Source organism: Vipera berus, assembly GCF_964194415.1.
Source record: "Vipera berus genome assembly, chromosome: 1".
Classification (NCBI taxonomy): domain Eukaryota; kingdom Metazoa; phylum Chordata; class Lepidosauria; order Squamata; family Viperidae; genus Vipera; species Vipera berus.
This window is the reverse complement of record NC_138202.1, coordinates 119038662-119054251: the sequence shown is the minus strand read 5'-3', so window position 1 is coordinate 119054251 and position 15590 is coordinate 119038662. Positions and strand designations below refer to the sequence as shown.

Below are 15590 nucleotides of genomic sequence, written 5' to 3'. Positions count from 1 at the left end.
TTGCCTCAAACCATTTATCTTGTTCTGATTCAGGAAGATGTTTGATCTGTGTGAACTTCTCAGGTGGAAGTGTAACATTACAAATCAAAGGTACAGGTGTTTTTGTTACTTGCCATGAATACCGTTTTGGAGGGATTCCCTTTGTGGACCTCTTGGAACGTCTCGGGCCAACCGTCCATTCTTCTTCCGTGTCGTCCTCGTCTTCATCATCGTCGCCAGCAGCAACATCAGCGGCTTGCGAAGACGGAACAGTAGGTTGAGAAGAACTCGTGGAAGGAACAATATCCTGTGAATCTTGATCATCAGGTTGCGTGGCATCAGCAACATCGTCTCTAGGAAAATAAACTCCAGGATCGTTAGAATGAATCCTGGACCAGTCAGCATCTTCCTCAAAAATAGCAGATTGTGAAACCACAATAACATCATGAGAGTCAATGTATTTGCTCCATTTTGAATTATCATCAATGCCCATAAATCTCATCCTTTTTGCTGCAGGACCCCCTTTCTTTCTTTGGGCTAAAGGAATATTCACCATAGCATAGGAACCAAAAATATGGAGATGTGAGAGATCAGGCTTGTGTCCATACAACATGAAATAAGGGGTCTGATTTATCACACTACTCCAAGTACGGTTGATGATATGGTTAGCATATTTGATAGCTTCACCCCAGTATGGAAGACTGAGGTTAGCATCTTCAAGGAGGCAACGCATCATGGTTTGCAAAACCCCATTTCTGCGTTCTGCCACCCCATTTTCAGCTGGAGTATAAGGAGCAGATGTCTGATGTACTATCCCATTCTCACGCATCCAGTCCTGGAAACGCTGAGACATGAATTCAGCACCGCGATCACTCTGAATTCTGGCGATGTTGACCTCGAATTGGGTATAGACAAGACTAGCAAAGTCTTTAAAGATCTGAAAGGTCTCAGATTTTTCTTTCATAGGATATACGTATCCATATCTAGAATAATTGTCAACGATTGTCAAGAAATATCTTTTACCACCAAGTGTTGGTGCAAAAGGACCAACTATGTCAGTGTGTACCAAATCAAAAAAGCGTGTTGACAGGCGTGTAGCGTGTTTTGGAATTGCTGCTGCCTTGGATTTGGCTTTCTTGCAGACAGCACAGTCCAAAAACACCTTACACCCCTTTAGATCCAAACCTCTTGCGAACTCTGGCATCTTCTTCAGAACACGGAAACTGGCATGACCCAATCTTCTGTGCCACTTATGGATACACCTGGAATGCAAAGGTTTACCTGTTAGTGAATTCTCAACATTAGCATTTTTATTAGGAACCCCAGGCTTGCTGTGAGCAACCCGTGTCTTTTTTGTATTTTTATCATTATTAGGAACCTTTGGAGTAGCAACAGGATCTCTCTCTGGGACGTCTCTCTCTGGGCCTGTGCTTTCCCTTTTTGGAGCTTGTATACTTGCCTGCTCTTGCTGCTTAGGCTTTGGTTTTAAGTAATAAACACCACCAATCAACATGGTTTCAGCAACAATATCTCCGTCTTTGACTATATAACTTGCTTTTTCAAGATGGTGGACCTGAAAATGAGAAAACCTAGATAAATGACTCTGACTAAGCAAATTACTACTGGCAGACGGAACATAGTAAACATTTGGAATGAGAGCATCAAGCTCTTCAATGTAGACAATTCCTTTTCCCATGACCTGAACAGGATGATTGGAAAAAGAGTAAAGTTCACGAAGTTCAGGTTCAGGCTCGTGCATCTCAGTGTAAAGCTCTTTTCTGTAGGTAACATGTAATGCTGCTCCACTGTCCAAAGTCCAAAGAAGTCGTCTGTCGTACTCTGGTTGAGGCTGTGGATCGTTGGTCACAACCAATGTGACAAGTGGAGCTTGTGAATCACACCTGGAACCACGACCACGACTTTGTCGTCCGCCTCTACCTCTGCCTCCTCTGGAATCTGTTCCTCTGGGCTGGTATGTGACGGGCGCTGGAACTCGTTGGGGACAATCCCGGGTGGCATGTCCCACACGATTGCAGATGTAGCATCTTGGCATTCTTGGAACGTAGGTCCTTCCACGGAAGGCACGCCTCGCTGAAGCTCTTGATGCAGGTGGTTCCCTTAAATGTGGTGCAGCTTGCATAAGTGCCTCTTCTTCGGCTAAAATTCTGCATACATGATCCACTGTGCGTTGAGCAATAGGCACTTGATTAATCTTGGAAATAGCATCTTTCCACTCATGATTCAAAGAATTGATGATAATGCTGATCATTTGAAAATCATCAATAGGATAGCCTTTTTCACCCAGTTCTTTTCTAATACCTTTCATTTTAGTCAAATGTGCTCCAATATGTTCACCAGGTTTTAATCTGGAACCATGGAACTCAGACAAAAGCAAACATGTAGACTCAATTGATGTAGGCCGATAACATGCCTCTAACTGAGTCCAAATTTGTTGGGCAGTTGCATCTTGTGAAAACGTGAGCTGCAATTCAATGTCCATTGACATCAATAATGTTGTGCATGCTCTATTATCCAAGTCCCATATGTCAGGAGTCCATGGCTGGGCAGGAGGATTAAACACCATCATGTGAGTACCTTCTCTGCGTAACAAAAGTCCAACCTCACTGACCCATGCCCTGTAATTCTGCCCTGACTTCTTTAATTTTGAATCACCAGCCAGTGGTACAATGGAAGGTGTTTGATGAGGAATATACAATTGAGGTACTGGCTGTGCAGGTTGTGCAATCCGACCATAACCTGCAGGGGGCACCAGTGGCATCTGTGCCTGGACATGCGGCAGTTGCATTGAAGCTGCCGGTAGTCTTGGTGCTGGCTGTGCCTGTCTTTGAGCTGCTATTCCACCCTGGCCAGCAGGAGGCGCTGGCGCTGGGGCTGGTGCATTAGCATAACCTGCAGATGACACTGGCCTTCGCATATAAGAACCCGGTGGCAATTGCATGTGGGTTAAATATGGCTGTGCTCTGCCAGGTAGAGGGGCTTGCATAGAAGCAATATTAACAGAAGAAGCAACAGTAACAGGAATCCTAGCACCATCAGGGACTGGAGCCTCAGATAACGGCAGAAATCTTGTATCTCTGAGCAAAGATTCCTCCATCGACAATTGCGAGAGTGAGAGCTCCAATTCATGTCTTAATGCAGCTTCACCAGTAGATGGTGCTATAACATTTGCTTCAGGCATCACTGTGGCTCTGTATGGCCTTTGGGACAGCCCATAATCATGTGACATAGGAGCCTCCGGTTCCCATTCGTCTTGCATGACACTCAATGATGGGCGTGACTTTGGCTTTGGGGAAGAAGGAGGCAATATGGCTTCTCCTTGTGGGTGTGGCAATATGGCCGGTTCATGCTCATAATTCCTCTCATATTGCTGAACCATTGACACATATTTCTTTGCCTGCTGCAAACGCCTTTCAAAAACCCCAATTTGTTCACAGTAGCCTTGCATAGCCCTATCTCGCATAGTTTGCTTGAGGCTTGAAGGAGCAGAAGAAATTTTCTTTGGCTGAACTTTAGGTTTCGCTCCAAGCCTTTGAAATTCATCTTGAGCCCCTGGAGTGGGAACATTTCCAAAAACAGCTGCCAGGGAGCTTGGAAAAGTAGAAAAAGGAGTGACTGACCTTGCATCGTAGACAGGAGCAGGTGCGTCTTCTCCAAGGCGTGTGGCCGAAGCTATCGGAGTCCTTAAGGTCGAAGGGAGATGCCCAACAGACAAGCTCCTGGCCTCCCGTTTCAGCCGTGGCTTCCTTCCTGACATGTTTCAGCAGTTAATCACTGCTGCCTCACTAGCACTAACTAACTGATAACAGCCGCAGAAACATGCATCTCCAAAAACATAAATCAAACCATCCTCGATACCAAAATGTCAAGGTAAAAATCACCTTTGTAGAGGGCGACGGACCGTGCTTCAGAGAATGCATGATATGCTTGCAGGAAGGCAAGAAAAACACGACGCATAATCTTACTAAATACCTTTTACTTACAAAAATATAAAAACTAAATATATATTATACAGAGCTAGCTCACTACATCCTAAACGTAACAGTCAGTAACAGCAAAGTGGAAAAAACAATACAGATAATATCCCAGAACTTTCTCTAGACATGCGCACTAAACAGACTGAAACCATAACATAGCTAGTCATATGGGATTCACTATGGTTACCAGATAAGTTATCACAACAGGTGCAGAGAACAGGGGAAAATGTACAGTTAGAAATGAACTTTTCTGACGAACAAAAAAAAGTGCAGTGACAGTAAGTGCAATCAGGTCCTCAGTTCATTTAGTGAAACAGGCCAAATATTAACTTTTGCCATATAATCATATCTATATAATCCACTTGTCAAGGTTCCGAATAATGAGACCAAATAAATCAGAACTCCGAGGCAGGAAAATTCCTCAAAGAACATGTTTATTGGATAGATAGTATCAGCCCGATCAAGAGTGAAACCAAATCTAAACTTTTCCTCAAAGAATCAAAGTACGTAATACAATGTAACAATTTCCACTCCTCTACTAATGCTATCCAATAGAACAGCTTGGTGGGCTTTCTGACTAAATGATCCTCTTTCTCCACCATGGTATGGTAAAGACCTTGGTTCCCACAAAACTTGCTCATGTTTAGACTACTAGAAATACATCTTCCCCCTTTTCTTGTGGCAACATAGAACAACAAAAATGGCTGCAGCCATTTTTGTTGTAAAGTTGACAGTGGGACCCACCCCCAAGGAGAAAGGAATTCCTGTGAAAGAAGCAGAAGCACAGATTAAGAATGCTCCTTAGACTTTTGGGGATGTTTATCATAAAATTTATGTATATATATTATGAAGTAAAACTCATTGATATATGTGTGTGTGTGTGTCTGTGTGTCTGTGCGTGTGTGTATACACACACACAAATACAAATCTATATATTGTTATGTAATGTATTATTATTCAAGTAGGTATATATTTCTAATATTATTATCATGTTATCATGTTTTCTTTCCTTTTTCTTAACCTGTATTTTCTATAAATGGATCCCATTTTTCAATATATTTGTCCATATAAGTCTACTTCTTTTTTATATAATATTTTATTAATTTTCTCATTTTACAATTAAGTATTTAAAAAGCAATGTGATGACTGGGTTAATCAATATTTCAATAGCATACATAGGTCTTTAGTATAAATCTCAAGTTACAACATCAGGTATTTCCTCTCTTTTCCTCTTATCTATTATCTCATATTAGGCTGATACAGTTCCTATTATTATGAACTAAATAATTAATATTATTTTGTGACCATTCCCCATTTTCTTTATAAGTTTTAAGAAATTTTGCTAAAATTGCCTCCATCAAATTTTTAATTCAAAGACCTTTAAGAATATATTTGTGCCCTGTAATTAATATTATTTTGTGACCATTCCTCATTTTCTTTATAAGTTTGAAGGAATGTTGCTAAAATTGACTGAAATAGTTGAAATGAGACCGATAAAGCAAAACTGATCTTATATGTTGGACTTTACCAATAAATGATACAAACATTCTACCAGTTCCATTCACTTCAATGCCAATAAATTATAAGGAATTCTAAATATGAATTATATTAATATGCAGATTCCCTCTAAACTTTGTTTTTTGATCAAATGGTTGACTTTGACACATTTTTCTGCATATCAATGTTTTTTGTATAATATACATAAAAAGCGATTATACCTCTTTTAGATCAATTTAAAAATGAATTGTCTTTTTATTTTTATCTTTATTTATATTTACATGCAATTTCAGCTCTTTTCTTACCTGCTTAAAATATTATTAAGCATTTGATGGTATTTTTCCTCAGAGAAATACTGATTTGCTTCTTTAACGTAAAGGAAGTTAAATTTTTACTATTTTTACTTCAGGAAAATTAACTTGTCTAGCATTCTGCTAATTGCATCCTTCACTTCCTTGTTCCTCAAACTATAGATGAATGGATTAAGAGAGGAGATGACAAGAGTATAAAAGACAGATATTATTTTGTCTTTATCCAATGAGAAACTGGAGCCAGGTCCTATGTACATGAAAATGGCAGCTCCAAAGAAAATGGTCACAGTGATTAGATGGGAGGTACAGGTGGAAAAGGCTTTGTATCTTCCTTGGGCAGAGCTGATCTTCAGGATTGCAATAACAATGGCAATGTAGGAGATCAAAACAGTCAGAAAAGTTGTCAGTCCAACTGCACTGGATGCATTGAAAATCACAAAGCGAGCAAAGTGGGTATCTGAACAGGACAATTGAAGCATTGGAGGAGCATCACAGAAAAAATGATTAATTATGTTTGAGTTGCAGAAATTTAAGCTAAAAATAACTAGGGTGTGCACTGTTGAATTTACAAAGCCACAAGCATAGACAGCTATGACCAAGAGGGTGCAAAGCTTTTTTGACATGACAACAAAATACCGCAGTGGGTAGCAGATTGCTATGAAGCGATCATATGCCATCACAGCCAGAAGACACGCTTCAGTGGTCACAAAAATGAAAAAAAGAAGAATTGTGTGGTGCATCCTTACTGTTCTGAACCAGCCCCTTCTGGCCTTGTAATAAGGCAAACCCCTATTCAGAAAGAAGAGACTGGAGAGCGTCCAAGGCTGAAAAGCGTTTGCCAAGATTTAATAGTCAATTAACAAAACAAGAAACCAAAACTCCGGAACTTGAATCCTCAAGCAGAAGGGTTGCTTTCAGCAACCAGCCCCTCCCCAAACACTCCTTTTATTGAGAGCTCAGGGCGTGGTCTCCCTGTGCCTCCTCCCGAGGAGACCCGCAGCCTTTTTCTGCTTAGTCCTGCTCGACTGCCTCCTGCGTCGGGCGTCCTTGAACAGGGCCAGCTGTGGGTCATCATCCTCCGCACTATCGGGCTCACGCAGCTGAGAGGAGGTCCCCGGCTGGGAGCTCTGCCAAGCCTGCAAGCCATCATCAGCCGGTTCGTCACCCACACACACCTCCTCCCCCTCATCTGAGTCATCCGATACCTCTGAGCCGGGTGCCGAACCCACAGGCTGACCCTGAGTCACAACACTTTCAAGATTGTCAACAATTTAGGGGCAATTGCTGTAGAATAACCAATATCTATGATGGAGAGATTTCTAAGAAAAAAATACATAGGGGTGTGAAGCCTACCATCAATTTTTGTTAAAATGATTATCCCAATGTTTCCCACCAGTGTGACAAGATAGATGAGCAGAAAGATGATGAAGAGGGGGATCTGAAGCTCTGGGTGGTCCATGAATCCAACAAGAATGAACTCAGTCACAGTGGTTTGATTTTTCTTCATTCTTTTATTTCCCACTGATTGAATAAAAAAGAAAGGGAAAAACCTTATAGCAATATGACTTTCACTGGATTGTCTGAAAATGTCCAAGCGAGACTATGAAATCCCCCTAAAAATTAAACTAAAATGAGAGAGATTGCTTGGGAAACATGAGTATTTATTCATGTATTATGGGTTTTTTATAAATATTCTCTTTTCAAAATACAATGTTGTACTAGAAAGAATGTACCCTATGATGTAGGGGTGCAGTGTCAATGAACAAATAAAGGATTCATACCATGAATATATTCTTGCATATTCCAGGAAACATTTCTCTGTGTGAAAGAATGTAGATTTCTTTCTAAAATATATTTTCTGTTAAATTCTAGTACTCTCCAAAGAAGTCAGAGTGATCAATTACTCTATATGAATTTATAATTCCATCCTACAGACTTCAGCCAGAAAAGTATTCCACTTCTGTAGGAAGTGTTCTGTGGAACAATCATTGCCATCAATTGGCTACAATACCTCAAAATTCATCACACTTGCATCTGAAATTAATTCCAATTTGTGAACTATAATCTTAATGTTTACAATTAATTTTTAGAATATTTCAAAGTGTCTGATCAGTGTACAGTACGGTCCCGTTCTGCAGCACAACTAGTATTTCTTGTCCATGCTTTTTAGAAGAATGCCAAACTAATATTTAAATCTGCTTTTAGATGAATTGGATTTCAAAACTTGCAACATTAGGTTTGTTTCCTAGAATATATTATTCCATTGCCAACAAGATACCTTCACATACATACAGTATGTGAAGTCGTGGTCACCACAGTTGAGCTGGGGTTTTGTATTTGTTGTACATTTGAACATACTGTAAATATGTTTACTATATCATAAGTAGCATTCATTGATTAAGGTGATCCTGTAAGCAACACTTTGCTTCAGTGCACAACTAACAGGATGAACCACTAAAGCCTCCACTAATAAGCTAGAAGAAAGAAGAAAACAACTATTGATTCATGAATTTCATTCACAAAGCATCACATAGAAGCTTTCTGAGCTTGGGTAATGTGAAAATTCTAAGTAAAACACAGAACAATATTTTTACATCAGAACAGTTGAGTATTCCTGTGTCTGCAAATTTATAATATGAGGATGAGGAGGATGAAGATACAAGTATTTAAAAGTATATTAGTTTAAGTAGAAAATCTAAGTATAAAGTATTTTTATATGAGACCACTTGAGTATTCCTACATCTGTCTGAAAACATATGATGAAGAGGAGGAGGAGGAGAAGGAGAAAAAGATAAGCATGTAACTGTTTATTTGGCTAACTCAAAGTGCTTAATTAAAGAACTTACCAGATTAGAAATAAAGATTCCATTTCGAAAGATTAAAGATGGAATACTTGGATAGAATTGTTCATTTTATACTTTGTTTACCATTGGTTAAAAACCAAGCTGTTAAAATGCTCAATACAGCCTCCTGCAAAAATGCACTCGAGGACCTACTGGGAATTCATATTTCCATCAAACAGCATAATTAGCATAATTAGTTCAAAGTTCCATTGCAATTAGTAATTAGCTAGTAATTCATTGCAATTAGTTAGTAATTAGTTTCACTGCATAATTAGTTTAAACTTCTATTGTAATTCACTAAGAAACCTCATTATGAAGTTTGATCGTCTTTTATCTGAAGCATTAATTTGCAGATCGAGGGATCTAAAAACTATAGGATCACAACCATACTCTGAAAGCACAAGCCGTGAAGCCAACCTATCAATGGCAAAGTAGTGAAGATACCTGTTTTAAATCATGCAAAACTGACAATCCAGTGTTGCATGTTAGACATAGTCTATGAAAACATGGACTAGCAACATGGGTGTGTGTGTTTTGTCTTTCTTCCAAATGTAGCTCTATCCCTGAAAGGGCCGCTAGAATCTGGATCCCTCTGTCCCTTTCTCCAGGCAATTAGCTTCTTCCCTGCCTGGCATGTCAATGTCCCTCGTTCTGTTACTCGCTCTGGCCATCAGCCTGCTCTGGTTGCTCCTATGTGCGTCTCTGCTCACCTAGCTCTGATATGCAGGTTCTGAGGTTTTGCTGGTAAAAAATACAGGAAACCAGAAGTTGCCTTCAAGCTTTACGTTTTTTATTCAGCTGAACAAAAAGACGGGCTCCTCTAAATGAGAGCAGCCCCGAAAGACAAGAAATCCTTGTATTTATTCTTTCTGGTTACGTAAGCAGGCCATCCAGCAAAGCTGACACGCATATGATAAAGATTTCACCCAGTAAGTCTGGCATACTGTAGATAAGAGAGCAGAAGTAACAAACATGTTCCCTTTTGGGTGTTTCCCTAAAGATATTGTATGTTCTTGGGTAGGTTAGGACATTGAGGATTTTCCTTGCTGGCCTTTCACGACCCTGCATCCAGGACTTTGCAAGAGCCCAAGACAGTAGAGCCATCTGCACATTCACAATTGATATTTCCTATACTGTCCCCTAATTCCGGGTCAACATAATCCCCCCTTTTCATACTTCGAGCAGTGTCCTCTGGTGTATCTGGTCACTGCCTGGCTCACTTGCCTGGCTCACTCGCCTCTGCCTTACTCTGGTGCATCTGGTGCCCCCTCCAGTCACTGACTCACTTACTTGCCTAGATCAGTTCACCTCCACCATCCTCTGGTATGTCTGTCATCCCCTCATTCACCTGCCGAATTTGTGGTCTTTCTCTCTCTCTGATCACCTCTAGCCCCACCAAGCAGGGACTATGCAGTGGGATGGCAGCAGGATGGCCTTCTCCTCTATCTCTCTCCTCTCAAATTCTTCTCAGCCCTGTGCTGTGTTCTCCCACCTCTCTCTCTCCTCACCTCTGCCTCCTTCTCTGCTTGTCCTCACTGTCTCCTTTTCCCTTCTGGTGTTTCTACACTTGCTTCTCTCTCTCTCTCTCTCTCTCTCTCTCTCTCTCTCTCTCTCTCTCTCTCTCTCTCTCTCTCTCTCTCTCTCTCTCTCTCTCTCTCTCTCTCTCTCTCTCTCTCTCTCTCTCTCCATCTCCCTTCCAGCTCCTCTCTGTACTCCTTTTGTTCTCTTCTTTTTGCACCACCACTTTTCCTTTTATCCTCTGTGGTCACTGTGCTACCCCTTCCCCTCTAATTTCTGGCAGGTCTCCTGCCTGGCACTGCCACCCCCCCCACCCCCATTATTCCGAATATCTGGCTGCCACTCAATTGACTGGTGCTGTGTGCCAATTAGATTGCACCGCACAGCAATCAGGCCTGGGACACCAGCAGCCGGGTGGCTCAGCCTACCAATCAGCTGTGTGCTGTGCAGTTGGCCCTTCCCACAACACATTCCCCCCTCCCAAAATGTTTTGGTTCTCCAAAAGAGTGAAGGACATATGTATATTAAATGTCTTTTGCTGGGGAGGCGATGCTAGTACTATAGCACTTCCTACCAATGGGGCCTGCGAGTATGTTGGGGGTGGGTCAGGCATCTCTTTTCCCATTATCTCATTGAGCTATAGTTGGACTTCTGAGGTCCTTCTAGTGGTGAGTACTGCCTCCTCTGTGCTCTGGCTCAAAGTATTATATGTCAGTCTTTGTCATAGACCCATTGGATCCTGATTTGGAGGAGGAGGGAGGAATTGGAACAGGGACCATCTGACAGGGATGGCACAGGGATGGTAAGCGATGGTAAGAGCTTCTACCCTCTCTTTCTCTCTCCTCTCAAATCCTTCCTCACCCTGTACTGTATTCTCCCAACTCTCTTTCCCTCCTTGCCTCTTCGTCTGCTTACTTTGCCTCCTTTCCTGCTTGTCTCCACTGTCTCCTTTTCCTTTCTGCTGTTTCTCCACTTGTTTCACTCTCCATCTCCTTTCTTCCTCCTCCTCTATCCTCCTTTTGTTCTCCTCCATTCACACCATGTGTTTTCCCTTTTATCATCTCTGCTGCCCAGTGGTCATCCACCAGCCAAGCCCCGCCCACCAACCATCCCAAGCAGATATATGAGATCTTTTTATGTTTAGGCTTCTGATCCTTCAACTGCTTATGACAAGTGGCTCCCTACTCTTGGGAAGTCTTAAAATTACTCTGACATCCACAGTCTCTGCATGCTTTCTCTTAAACCCTGGGATGATCATAGTAGGAAACCAATTGGCCGAGCACTGTGCTGCCAACCATCCCTGTTACACAAATGTTCCTTGTACCTATTTTTCTATCTGGGGATTTGTCCTTTGGCTACCAACTTTATTTTCCTGGTCCTACTAGCAAAAACTATGAATTCATCATTGTGAATGAACCCTATTCATTCAGGTTGTGCAGAAGGATCAATGCTGGGGTATTTGGAGTCCATGTCCTTCCCCCTTTTTTGTTGGATTAATGTTCCTTTACAGACTATAAGCATTGGAGCAATTAGCAGGACAACTTGTCAACGTTAAAAAGGTGCACTCAACATTTTGACATGTACCAGTCAATAAGATACTGGATTACAGTGAAATCCAGTAGCTTAGGGATCTTCTATCTGTATTTGCCTTTTCCAGTTCTAGATCTGATTTGCATTTCCATTAGAGAATCTGCTAAAAATATATGAGATGTCCTTGTGTGTAGTCTTCTGGTCATTTATCTGCTTACGGTGAGTAGCTCCTCACTCTTGGAAGGTTGTGAAATGAAGCCTTAAAATTACCCTGACATCCACAGTCTCTGCATGCTTTCCCATGGACTTTCTACTGTTAAAGTAATTCTTTCAATGTAGTCACTGAAACATAGTGGTACTGGATAAATGAGAACTTACAGCCCCATCTGTGAGGCATGTGGGTCCTTGGTTTGCGATGGCCCATCAGCTTGAAGACAAGGAGAGGAAGAATGGGATAAATTTCAATTGTTTTGATGATGATTTACTCAATCAAATAAATATTTGAATTAAATCAGTCCAGTAGAGTTTTGCACAACCCCTTAATTTTCCAATATTGCTTTGACTATGTGCAGTGTTTATTGCAGATTACAAAAAACTAAACTGTGTTTTAGTAAGAGCCACGGTGGTGTAGGGGTTAGAATGTAATATTGCAAGCCAATTCTGCCCACTGCCAGCAGTTTGATTGTGACTGGCTCAAGGTTGACTCCGCCTTCCATTCTTCTGAGGTTAGTAAAATGAGGACCTAGATTGTTGGGGGCAAGATGCTGATGTTGTAAACTGCTTAGAGAGGGCTATAAAGCACTATGAAGTGGTATATAAGTGCTATTGCTATTTCAGCTCACAGAAGATTCTCTTTTTATTTATCCTTTTATTGTTTTTAAAGTAATGACAGAAAAGAGATTACCCCCCCCTCAAATATAAAGATTCATATAGGAAAAAAATATTAAAAATTCAGAGGGAAAGTAGAAAAAATACAGCAAAGGAAAAAGCAAAAGGTATATCATTTTAGCAGTAAATAGTTACAATTCTATATGTAGTTATACAATGCAATTATTCAATACATATATTTTTCTAATACATAACTAACATGTTTTCTTTGCTTTTTTTGAACCTGCTGTATTTTGTATAAATGGATCCAATATTGCATTAACTTTATCCATACAAAGTCTACATCTATAGGCAATTTGCTCATAGTTGGCAAGTGAATCAGGTCCTCACTCCATTGAGTGATATGTTTATCTTCCCAATTCAGCAACATCGTTCTTTTTGCCATAGTAAGGGCACAGAGAATTCAAATATATTGTCTGGTTGCCAAATTCCATGTACTAGGTATATAGTTGAAAATAATATTATCCTCTGAAAATGTTAACTTTTGTCATAGAATCACATTTATATAATCCACTATTTACTTCCAAAACTTTGTAAGTTATATCTGATCAATGATATTTATCTTTTAAGACAAAATATGTTAAAATTTCAACTTCAACCTCTATCAGTTGGTCCAAAGTCAATATCCCTGCTTCCATCCAATTTTTCCATATCACCACATTTCCCCAAAAATTTAAAGTTGGGTTTCCCTATAAAATCAATGTGGCATGGGAAAACATTTTAATTTTTTTGTTAGACATTCCATTCTATATCTTTCTAATTGATGTAATTGTTTCCAGAAATATCAGAGGTTTAGTATATTTAATTTCTAATATTGTCCTGGCAGTGAATATTGCAAGGAGGGGGGACATGGATTTGAGGTCCACTCCCCCAGTGCACTGAGGGATTTGCTGACCCCTCCATCTAGGCAAGGGACATACTACTGTATGCTGAAGGAATGGATCTTAAATCTGGTAAAAATGCAAGCAAATGCCAACACAAAATGTTATCAAGCATTCAATAGTACTTTTCTTAGAGAAAATGCAATTATGCCTTCCATCTTTAATATAAAGGAAGTCATAGTTATACTATATTTACTTCAGGAATGTTATCTTGTCAAGCATTCTGCTAACTGCAACCTTCACTTCCTTGTTCCGTAGACTGTAGATGAGTGGATTAAGTGAAGAGATCACAACAGTATAAAAGACGGATATGATTTTGTCTTTATCCAATGAGAAATTGGAGCCAGGTCGTATGTACATGAAGATGATGGTTCCATAGAAAATGGTCACAGTGATCAGATGGGAGGCACAAGTGGAGAAGGCTTTGTATCTTCCCTGGGCAGAGCTGATCTTCAGGATGGCAATAACAATGGCAATGTAGGAGATCAAAACAGCCAGAAAGGTTATCATTGTAATTGCAGTGGATAAAATAAAATGCACAAAGTGAGCAATGTAATTATCTGAACAGGACAATTGGAGCATTGGAGGAGCATCACAAAAAAAATGATTAATTGTGTTTGAGCTGCAATAATTCAAATTAAAAATAAGTATGGTTTGCACTGTTGAACTTATAAAGCCACAGGTATATGAAGCTATGACTAAGAGGATGCAACACTTCTTTGACATAATAACAAAATATTGCAATGGGTTGCATATTGCTATGAAGCGATCAAATGCCATCACAGCCAGAAGGCAGCCTTCAGTGGTTACAAAGATGGCAACAAAGAAGAATTGTGTCATGCATCCTGTGAAGGAAATCATTGAATATTCTATCACAAATGTTGTCAACAATTTGGGGGCAATGGCAGTGGAATAACCAATATCTACAATGGAGAGATTTCTAAGAAAAAAGTACATGGGGGTGTGAAGCCTAGCATCAATTTTTGTTAGAATGATTATCCCAGTGTTTCCCACCAATGTGATGAGATAGATAAGCAGAAAGAAGATGAAGAGGGGGATCTGAAGCTCTGGGTAGTCCATGAAGCCTACAAGGATGAACTCAGTCACAGTGGTTTGATTTGTCTGCATTGTTTATTTCTCTCTAATAGAATAAAAAGACAGGGAAAACCTTATAGCAAAATACTTGGTGCATTGTTTTAGAATGCCCAAGATTATGTAAAATCAGTCAATCAGAATAGAGCTGGGCTTGCACCCAAACTCCAAAAGCTTCTTTGTAATGATTTATAAGAATTAAATCTCTTGTAGTACATGAGATGCAAAAATGCAGAATAAGAAGATAACAGAGTTGGAAGGGACCTTGGAGGTCTTCTAGTCTAACCCCCTGCTCAAGCAGGAGACCCTATACCATTTCAGACAAGTGGCTGTCCAGCCTTGTCTAAAACCACCTCCAGTGATGAAGCATCCACAACTTCTGAAGGCAAGCTGTTCCACTGGTTAATTGTTCTAGGTATTGGGAAATTTCTCCTTAATTTCAGGTTGCTTCTCTCCTTGATTAGTTCCCACCCATTGTTTCTTGTATTGCCTTCCGGTGCTTTGGAAAATAAGTTGACCCCCTTCATTATATTTTTCCAGGAAGCATGCTCCAAGAAGCTAGAAGTCATTACATTCTAGTACTCTCCAAAGAAGCTCAAATTGGTCAATTATTTGAACTGTGTGGAATGAAATGTAATTTACTTTGGCAGGGAATACTCTGTGAAACAATCGTTAGTGTCTATTGGCTACTATACATTAACATTTATCTAAATAACATCAGAAATTAGTTCCAATTTGTGATTCATAATTTTAACTTTTACAACTAGTTTAAGAGCATTTCAGATTGACTGATTAGCATACACTATGGCTCTGTCCTGCAGCAGAGTTCTGTTTAGTATTTTTTCTTCCAGGTAGAAACACTCTTAAGTGCAATGCCAAACTTATATCTAACTCTGCAGTTTAGATTAGCTGGATTTTAAAACTGGCAGGACACCGGCTATGTTTTGCAATAGATTATTCCAGTGGCAACATGATATTTTCATAGCCACATTGTAATGATTGTAAGTATATGTATATATATTTGTTGTCCATTTGAACATTAATATGTTTACTACA

The 15590-nt window shown here is 40.0% G+C and overlaps 2 protein-coding genes across 2 annotated transcripts; both read right to left on the bottom strand.

Moving 5' to 3' along the window:
• Nucleotides 1-5871: 5871 nt before the first annotated feature.
• On the bottom strand, nucleotides 5872-10416 carry LOC308660268 (olfactory receptor 5AR1-like; the record flags this gene model as incomplete). The annotated part of the gene is given in 5 exon segments (XM_081314524.1): nucleotides 5872-6497; nucleotides 6500-6524; nucleotides 6527-6547; nucleotides 7035-7303; nucleotides 9916-10416. Coding segments are annotated over 5 exon segments (942 nt in total). The 5' UTR covers nucleotides 9917-10416.
• A 3056-nt stretch (nucleotides 10417-13472) lies between these two features.
• Nucleotides 13473-14570, bottom strand: LOC308660261 (olfactory receptor 5AR1-like; the record flags this gene model as incomplete). Its single annotated transcript, XM_081314518.1, has 1 exon — nucleotides 13473-14570. One exon carries the CDS (start codon nucleotides 14568-14570, stop codon nucleotides 13635-13637), a length of 936 nt encoding a protein of 311 aa, XP_081170644.1. The 3' UTR covers nucleotides 13473-13634.
• Between the last annotated feature and the right edge of the window lie 1020 nt (nucleotides 14571-15590).